At 40.2% G+C, this 10,000-nt stretch overlaps 2 protein-coding genes across 4 annotated transcripts in view; both read right to left on the bottom strand.

Annotated features, from left to right (window-relative positions):
* Positions 1-1,538, bottom strand: part of LOC132851993 (protein FAM13A-like) — a 10,418-nt gene extending 8,880 nt beyond the window's left edge. The window contains exons 1-3 of the mRNA XM_060878982.1: positions 1,219-1,538; positions 604-781; positions 258-464 (exon numbers count right to left, since the gene is read on the bottom strand). Coding sequence (XP_060734965.1) covers positions 258-464; positions 604-781; positions 1,219-1,248 — 415 coding nt within the window. The 5' untranslated portion in view covers positions 1,249-1,538. The remainder of the gene's footprint in view (positions 1-257; positions 465-603; positions 782-1,218) is intronic.
* A 1,301-nt stretch (positions 1,539-2,839) lies between these two features.
* slc16a9a (solute carrier family 16 member 9a) overlaps positions 2,840-10,000 on the bottom strand; it is a 12,509-nt gene continuing 5,348 nt past the window's right edge. For 2 of the 3 annotated variants that reach the window (XM_060879974.1, XM_060879973.1), the window contains exons 4-5: positions 9,610-9,705; positions 6,063-7,213 (exon numbers count right to left, since the gene is read on the bottom strand). In XM_060879974.1, coding sequence (XP_060735957.1) covers positions 6,165-7,213; positions 9,610-9,705 — 1,145 coding nt within the window. In that variant the 3' untranslated portion in view covers positions 6,063-6,164. Of the gene's footprint in view, positions 5,277-6,062; positions 7,214-9,609; positions 9,706-10,000 lie in introns of those variants that run through there. The other variant, XM_060879975.1, reaches the window with a different exon arrangement.

Genomic DNA, 10,000 nt, shown 5'->3' with positions numbered 1-10,000 from the left:
CAGAACCCATGAGCAGCTGCTATATGTGCTTTCTGAGTGTGTACATATTTGCTGCACGAGAATACGTGTGTGTGTGTGTGTGTGTGTGTGTACACCCATGAGCACTTGCTGCATACATTTGCTGTTTGTGTGTGCATTTGCTGCACGATAATGCTCTGTGTGCGTGTGTGTATACTCTCATGAGCCCTTGCTGTTTGTTCTCGGTGTGTGTTTACATTTTTACTACGGAGAATACTGCAAGTGTGTGATGTGTGTACCAATGAGCGCCTGCTGCATGCGCTTGCAGTGTGTGTGTGGTACGAGTCCATTCGGCAGTTCTCGTAGATACTGCTTGAGCAGAGCAGCAACTGATGGCACGTCCTCACTCTCTAGATGCACACACTCACCGTTGTCCAGACACACACGCAATGTCCTGCATCGTGGAGCAGAGCCACACACTCTGAAAATGCCGATCTGCTTCATACCTAGACACACACACACACACAAACACACAAAGGGAGTGCATCAAGGCAGCTTGATCACGCAGCACGTTTTTCAACCATATCTCTACAGCCTACATAAGTAGCCCTAACAAGAACTCGATTAACTTTGACTCTTACTGACCAGATTTCTCCAAAGCCTCCACCATGCTCTTGAGCACCAGAGGGACTCCGTGCTGTATCTGCTCAGAATCTCTCAGACGCCTCGGAGACCCACCGAGTACATCCTGAGTGTCCTGAGTCTGTTGCTCGGGTTCCACACGAGTCTGTCGTTTCAGCACCTTCACCGATGCTGGGTCTCTCTAGGGTTCAGCACAATATGCAGAAATAAAACACAAAACAATAGCAATCGCTTGACTCTTAGTTAGTACAACCATAGCTCTTATTCTACGTTCATAATCCGTGCTTCCGTTCCTCCTAAAGCGATATGGAAGTGATCATCTCTGACGTATGTGATTGCTAAACATCTCATTCCAGATTTAGTCCCCATCGCTCTTCTAATAAACTCCACTCATCAGCAAAGGTTTTCTACTAGAGAGATTTCTGCTCATTTAGATTCGAAAGCAGATGAGATGTCAGGTGATGAAACCTGGAGTGCAATAAATATAATGTCCTCATGATGTATCCTCAGGTCCCCTCTGGGTTCTTCTTAACATCATGTTAAGCTGCTTTGTGACAATGCATAGTGACAAGTGTACTGCATTAAATGAAGAGTTATGGAACTATAATAAGTACTCACACATAGTGATATGGAGCCGTTTGCTCCCATTTTAATCTCAGCTACATTCCACTGCAGGTTACTTTCCTATCAAAGCTCTTAGCTAGTCAGCTAGCTTAGCAACGTTAGCAACGCTAGCTCTGTCTTCTTGCTTGAAGAACTTTGAACACTTTCCACCTGTAAGCTCCTTATTCAGCGGGAAAAAACACACATTACAAGTCGTATACATAAATATATTTGAACACGACTTTAATACACAGCTGTATATTCGCGGCTAACTGTAAATTCGACGCTGCACCGTTTGTTTACAATCCGCTAATCAAAACTGTGTCGCGTTGTGGTTGTCATGGTTACAGGTGTACCGCTTGGAGACGCCGGTTGCCTCACTTCCGGTTGATGGGAATTAAAGAATAAAACAAAAACGTACATTCAAATGGTGGTGTCGAAATAAAATACAATAAAATTAAATTAAATTAAATTAAAAAAATGAAATGAAATTAAAATAAAATAAAATAAATCTAAATTAAATAAAGATTAAATAAAAGAAAAGAAAAAATAAAAACACACAATAAAATACAATAAAATTAAATACAAGAAATCTAAATTAAGGGTGGGCACGGTGGCTTAGTGGTTAGCACGTTCGCCTCACACCTCCAGGGTTGGGGGTTCGATTCCTGCCTCCACCTTGTGTGTGTGGAGTTTGCATGTTCTCCCCGTGCCTCGGGGGTTTCCTCCGGGTACTCCGGTTTCCTCCCCCGGTACAAAGACATGCATGATAGGTTGATTGGCATCTCTGGAATAATTGTCCGTAGTGTGTGATTGCGTGAGTGAATGAGAGTGTGTGTGTGTGCCCTGCGATGGGTTGGTACTCCGTCCAGGGTGTATCCTGCCTTGATGCCCAATGACGCCTGAGATAGGCACAGGCTCCCTGTGACCCGAGGTAGTTCGGATAAGCGGTAGAAAATGAATGAATGAAATAATAAAAAAATAAAATAACTAAAAATGAAATGAAATAAAAAATAAAATAAAATAACTAAAAATGAAATGAAATAAAAAAGAAAAGAAAATGAATTAAAATTAAATTAAATAATTTATTAATCTGTTCGCTCTTTAAAGTATTTCTATCAACGCATCGGGTTCTAATACGGTGCAACATTTTCACACAAGATCATCAACAGTAAAATCCAAGCCAAGCTACGCAATAACATTCAGTGTGCTCTTTATTAGGACTTACAGTTAGACTATTATAGAATATTAGTGTCGCTGCATTAACAGTACAGGGGCTATTAAAGTTTGTAAAGCTTTTACACACTAAGAGAGCTTTCTTATTGTTTTAAGCCATAAAATAATGTTAGAGAGAGGTTTATTTTTGACCAACTTTTTTTATTAGTATGTTTCTTAAAAAAATGATAAACGTACAAGTCACATATATGCAAAAAGAAAAATAGAGGAATTGTTCAAAATGCCAGTGTTAGGTGGATAAACATTCAGTCTTTACTGTTCACTTAGTAAAATCCTTCAAAAACAGAAAAAACTATAATAATAATAATAATAATAATAATAATAATAATAATAATAATAATAATAATAATAACTTGAAAAATTGTTATTTTGACCTACATGCTTTAACATGCAGTGCATACTAAAAGTAGTATTAAAAAAATAAAGATACAATAAATAACCCAGCCAGGGACCAGCCTGTAAATTTATAGCTTTTGTCTGTGCTGTTTCTTATTTAAAATAATTTTTATTTGGTCATGTTTGAGCTGGTGGATGTGCTTCAGTAAAAGTATGAAAAACACAGTTTTAGGTGCAAGATATATTACAAACTAAAGACATCAGTGTTGATATTTTAAAGGGAACACACGATCCGACCCTCTAACCCGTCCCTTGAAGCTTTATTTTGTAATAAGAGAATTCTAACCCATCGTTTCTGAACATTTCTGAAAACATTACAAAATACACTTTTGTTTTAATATAAAAAAAGTATGAGATGTACACCCTGAGAATAGAAACCTAATCTCCCTAAGCTTTGGATTTAGAATGAAAAATATAGCAGAAGGTAGCTCTCCTTTTTTTTTAATTTGTTAAAAAAAACTGACAATTGTACTATGATACCTAGCATTTAAGAGAGGTAGTTAAGAAAGATTAATGAAGACAGACATAAATCATTTTGAACTGAAAGTGAAATTTTTCTAAACATGCATGCATAAAAAAATTAAATTGCTGCGTATCAACGTATTGAAAATGCTAAAGCTAGAGACGTTGTGTTGCATGTGTTTGAAGTCATTTGGCATTCTATTGAAAATGGTTGGGATTGGTCAGAATACCTTCTTGGTAGGAATTCTGACCAATCCCAACCATTTTCAAAAGAATTATGACTAATCCCATCCTTTCCCAATGACATGCAGACCAGTCTTGCCTACTACCTATGAAAATGGGTGGGATTTGTCAAAATTCCTTTGGGAGTAGTCAGGATAGTTCAGGATTCCTTTGGAGTATGTAGAATTAGTGAGATTTTCTTTGGAAACTGCCAAAGGAATTTTGACAAATCCTACCCACTTCCAAAGGAAACAAAAAAAAATCCTTATTTTTCAGTATCCATAACACAGTAAAAATATTTATAGTCAAAAAATTATATTTGATATAAAATATGTAATATACAGACATTAAAAAATCAAGCATGATGACTAAGAATTTTAACACATCGAAAAACAAAAATGCCTAACTGTCTAGCATTTGCTACGGGGTAAAAAAAAGGAAAAAGTTAAAAAGAAAGAAACAATAACAGGAAAAGGTACGTTTTAAATCGTATACTTATGCACTGTGCTGTTGAGAAGTTTAAATAGTGAGTCAAGAAGAAGACGAAGTACATGTTAAGAAGCCAGATCATGCACTTAATCAATTAAAAAAAGCAAAGTGTGAAGGTTGGACACTTCGTACAATCTCAGCTTTGCTTATGTAAAAGCAGAAGAGGGACAGAGGGGGGTGGGGGTGGATGGTGTTTGCTCCCAGATGACCGACAACACTCAGGTGGACGAGACGTCTTACTGAGGTGTTTCGATTCAATTAGCTTCCGTAATTGTGTGATTTATTGTTCGACACTTCAACTGACAAAATCAGCGCATTCTAAATGCTAAAGCTAGCGACGTTGTGTTACATGTGTTTGAAGTCATTTGGCATCGACTGGGACACAGCTTACACTTCTGGTTAGTAAAGCATTGTTAGTAACAAGTCCTTTGAGAGATACAACTCTTCTAACCTTCGTGCACTAAACGTTAGTGTACATGGTGCGTAGTTCAAGTGCATAGTGTGTAGTATATCATCTGGGACGCAACTAAATACAGAAGAAATGAATAAAAGTATAGAGGCACCTGTTGAGCAGGTTGAATCAGCGCTGCAGGAGAAAGATATCTCTGATTGGCTCTTTGGTCGAACAAAGCAGTGTAGTTGATAAGACACAAACAATGCAAACAAAGTATATTAAACTTCCGCTCCTTTGCTTCATATCTGCAAACGGCATTGCTACTGCAGGGAAAAGGCAGCTAGGTTAGTTTGCTTAGTTATGTCCAAAATCTACAGCATACTAGTGCACTAAATGGTAAAATCATACATGCCTATAGAACCTATACTATTTTGAGACATTCTATTTTCTACTCCTAGTGTAGGAGTATGTGATTTGAGACAGATTTTAACTTTACATCATACCGTTTAGACCACAAACCCGTCCCAGGTACGACAAACCGTTTCATGTTGCAGAATGCGCGTGTGCTTTCGGCCGTCAGCTGGACTGCGGTCATCACTCGAGACGTAAGGCAGACGTAAGGGAGGCTAGTTCTTCATCCCTAGCTTGGTCAGACACAGTCCTTATTCCACAGAAGTGACCGTGTTACATTCAGACAAGTTCTTGACTTCTGGTTCAAGGTCACCATCAAGGTCACCCAAAACACCTCTCGCTTTGATGGCTGTATTCCTAAAGAACAAGGCTACGAGGAAGGGAACAGTACCACCAGCTACCAAACAGCACCCGGCAAAGTAAAACGCCAGGTCATACGACTGCGTCCAATCGAAGAACGATCCTACGGCAGAGAAGAGAGAGTCTACATGAGTTCTGAAGTCCAGAGAATAGCAGCATGTTCATTGAAATTAGAGTACACACTCAGCATTCTCAGTATTTAGTAATTATCCCACACAGATATACAGCAGCAGTAGTAGGTCTACACCTACTACCAATACTATGCAACCATTTTTTTAGAGATATCAAAACAAACACAAGATTTTAGTTAAAATAAGATGAGGTTTGAAATATTTGATAAGTATCTGAAATATTCTGAATATCCCGTTTGCACAATTCTTGCTCTGTGATCAACTATATCATTGCTTCTCAGAGTAAAGTCAGAGGAAAACCATAGGCCTATGTAGCAAAGCGAGTTCTCGACTTTGAAATGGTGCAATTTGTGTTGGACAAGCATTAGCTCTGAGAGACAGAGGCATGTTTGCTTGCAGTATGAAAGTATATAGCAGAGGTGGGAGTAAGTCACACGTGTGCAAGTCACAAGTAAGTCTCAAGTCATGAATGTCAAGTCCAAGTCAAGTCTAGTCTTTTTATAATATTTGACAATTAAGTCTCAAGTCTCAAATTTGCGACTTAAGTCTGACTCGAGTCAAGTCGAGTCCCCCATCTCTGAATCATTTAACTCAAGTCCGAGTCAAGTCTCACGTCATGAATGTCAAGTCGAAGTCAAGTCGAGTCTTTTTATAATATTTGACAATTAAGTCTCAAGTCTCAAATTTGCGACTTAAGTCTGACTCGAGTCAAGTGACTCGAGTCCCCCATCTCTAGTATATAGCCTTGCAACCTCACAGAAAGGTTCTCTCGTTCTCTCGTTCTCTCGAGGTTTAGTTTCCGCAGGGTTCTGTGGTTTTCTCTGACCTCACAACTACCGACCATAGGTTGACTGATCATGCTAAATTGCCTGAATTAGTGTTTGAATGTGTTTGCGTTGTCTGGAATTCCCTCCAGGGTGTATCCCATTCTGTTTTCTGTCTGTCTTCAGACAACAGACTCCAGATCTGCCATGACCCCCACTAAAGTAATTCAATTGCTGAACATAGATGAATAAATAACCGAACAATGAATTTTCTTCCATGTAAAAAAAGCCCTTCCTTACTAGATAGTCTCTTCTATCATGTACAAGATAAAGAGGTGAATGGTTGGGAATTAGTATGTGTGTGTTTGAGCTGTGCTCCTCCACACCTACGACAGGAGGTCCCAGAATGATTCCAAAGCCACCGAAGCACATGAGGAGCCCGTGTGCCTGGCCAAGACGCTCGATGCCCACGAGGCGTGTGGTGACGTAGGATGTAATTGACCAGTTGCCTGAAAAGAAGCCGATGGAAGCCGAGAGTACCTGAAGCCCAGCATAACTCTTCCACATGGGTACCACTAGCAAAGTGGCACCCAGTGCAGTCACCGTCATGGCATAGAGTTGCAAGCTGTTCACCCAGCTCATGTCTGCCAGCATGCCCAGTGCCAGCTTGCCCACTCCGGCTGCAGCAGTCGTGATTGAGACGAGAGGAATGTTTGAAACGTGCTCGAGGAGGCCCTCACTCTGAGCCACGTCTTCTATGAAGAGTACTGGAGCAATTCCTCCTAGACTGTACAGGAAGATGGAGATGCAGAGTGCTACAAACGAGGGCTCTCGCAAGCACTCACACATGACATATATGTACTGGGTGTGTGGCTGGAGGCGCTTTTTTATGATGCGTACCAGCGTCTGATGTTCCAATGATGACTCTGTCTCAAGTTCTTTGTCACAAATAGGCTCCTGTGTACTCTTCAGGGTGGCCTTCTCTTCGATGTAGTAGCCAGGAAGATTCAAAGGTCGCATGGGTCCAGCACATACAAGCAGGTTTAGTGCTAGACCACCAACAATGAGTAGACACCCATCTAATCCATACTGCTCAATCAGCTTGTTTTGCATAGAAGCGTAGATAAAGCCGCCCACGCTGGTTCCTGAAAACAACACTCACATATGATTATAGTACAAAGCCTACAAAAGATTGCATGTTATTAAAGCATGTGGTACAATAAATCAAGAAAGCAAACAGGATAAATCCATCAGATAGAGTTCGGGTCAATTTTGGTGATGGTGATTACAGTACGTAGGTATGACTTTAAACAAATTAGCATATCGTGACATCACTGACCGGGTCTTCAACCCGTGCCTTCGGGCGCATCATTGCAAACCTTATTTTGATGCTGGACACAGTTTTTCCAGAACTTCGTGCCAAGTTAAAGCGGTGTCGAGCTGTTTTAATGAATTTTTTAGATGTATTATGGTGCCTGAACCCGTTAATATTATTTTATTGCTTTTGTATTAGTTGTTTGAAGAGTAAAAAAAAAAAAAAGGTCGGGCTTAACGCAAATTTACAACCTGCAAGTCGGTCGGACTTAACGCAAATAAATAAATAAATAATTGAGTCGGTCCTAAATTGACAGAGTCGGTCGGGTTACGGCAAACAAGAATATTTTTAAGGATGGCCTTGTGTGGATCCATAAGGATACATTCATATGTATACATTCACAAGATTCATAAGGATACATTCTGTTCAGTGGACCAGTGACTGTCTACATGAACAGGACGATATAAAACTTCCAGATCCAGAGAAGTGAAATACAGAGTCTATCTTAATAAGCCTTTTGACAGTATTCTTCAAATAACTTCTTAGGTACGAGGACAAAAACTTCCAAAAAGAAGCAGTCGGCCAGTGATGGAGACCAGTGATGGAACAGGAGCTAATAGTGTGGCCTAAGGTGTAGGACTGGTACCAGAGGATGCACAGAGTGCTGCTTGATGTCATGATCAACTTCAAGCAGTAATGTTGGCGCTGTAGAGACCCCAAAGACCTGAGAAACCTAGACGTCTGCCAGAACATGGCAGAATATACAGGTCAGCATAGTAGGCATTGACCATGGCCTTGAAGGGATGTCAGAAAACAGCTGTACATGTGCTTCACAGAGTTGCCAGGTATGCAGCCTGAGGAACAGGATCAACAAAAGTGCTGCCTAATGTAATCATAGATGTAACCGCAATATCGCTATCTACCTGACTGGAGATGGAGTGGTTCAGTGACAGAGCATGGGCCAGGAGGGAATTAGGTCTCAGAATTTGGCCTTGCGGGGATCCCAGAAACTACATATGCAGGTGTCTTGAAAAGAAATTGGTGATCAACAAGAATGGAGTCTAGATTAAACATCTCCTTGTAGTTATGAAGCTGGCCCTGTGAGCACCGTCTAAGATTAACCATTGTTGGATGAGCCGTGAAACAGAAACCTCATCATGCCCCTAACTGTCCTGTTATTTTTGTTAATGAAGTTCCTCTGAATAATTATTTGTGATGCAAAGGAAAACCCACAAACAACTTCAAGAGAAATACAGGCTGCTCTGGAAAAAAGTGGTGTTGTTATTTCAAGGAGCACAATAAGGAAGCACTTGAACACAAATGACCTGCACGGTCGAGTTGCCAGGAGAAAGCCGTTACTGCGCTCATGCCACAAACAGGCCCTCCTTCAGTACACCAGACAGAACCTAGACAAGCCTCACAGCTTCTGGAGCAGTCATGTGGCGTGATAAGACCACAACTGAACTATAGTTACAACCATAAACACTATGTTTGGAGAGGAGTCAACAAGGCCTACGGTGAAAAATACTCCATCGCCACTGTATGGTGGATCTCTTATGTTCTGGAGCTGTGTGAGCTCCAGTGGCACAGGGAAAAATTGATGGCAAGATGAATGCAGCATGTTAACAGAAAATACTGGCAGATAATTTGCATTCTACAGCACAAAAGCTGCACATAAGACGCTCTCGGATGTTCCAACATGACAATGATCCAAAACACAAGGCAAGGTTGAGGTGGCCAAAAGTGAAGTTCTGGAGGCCATCACAGTCCCTTAAACGGGCAGTTTGTGCAAGACAACCAAAACATGTACAGGAACTGGAGGCATATTGCCAAGATGAATGGGCAGCTAGACCACCTGAGAGAATTAAGGACCTCATGCATAATTATTACAAAAGACTGCATGCCATCATTGATGCTAAAGGGGGCAACAGAAGATATTAAGAACTACAGGAATGCAAACTTTTGAACAGGGATTATTTCCTTATTTTCTTTTTTGTTATCTTTTGTTTGATAATTGTGCCATTCTGTTATGCCTTAAATATTACCTTGACTCCTATAAGAAATAAAATTCATTTGTTTTGCCTTCTTACTCATGTTTTCTAAAAAAAAAAAAAATAAATGGTACACATCTTACAAATTCTCCAAAGGTACAGTATACAAACGTTTGTACACAACTGTATATTTCCAATTTATTATCTAACTGTTTGAAGAAGGAGGGCTATTTACCTGTGGTAACGATGCCCAAGGCAAGGCCACGCCTCTTATCAAAATACTGACAGACGATAGTCAATGTGGCTGCATAGACAAGCCCACAACCCAGACCTGTGAGAAAACAAACACACAAACAAAATCAGACTGTTCATAGTGTATAGGGTCACACCTCAGGAGAAAAAGTGGAAAAAATCTAATGAGTGACCTTTCTTGAGTAATCAAAGATTAGATGTTGAATAAAACTTCAGTAAAGTCTGTAATGCAACCTTTTCATACACTAGATCAATACAATATGCTCGGAAATAGTTCTTGGGAGCATCATACAGTACTTGCTGGACTTGATGCACTATTATGTTCACAAGTCTTAAGATAGTGTCAGTTAATAATCCCCTCATCTCCCAGTATA

Source organism: Tachysurus vachellii, chromosome 10, assembly GCF_030014155.1.
Source record: "Tachysurus vachellii isolate PV-2020 chromosome 10, HZAU_Pvac_v1, whole genome shotgun sequence".
Lineage (NCBI taxonomy): Eukaryota > Metazoa > Chordata > Actinopteri > Siluriformes > Bagridae > Tachysurus > Tachysurus vachellii.
The sequence above is the reverse complement of the archived record's forward strand: the minus strand, read 5'-3'. Positions and strand labels throughout refer to the sequence as shown.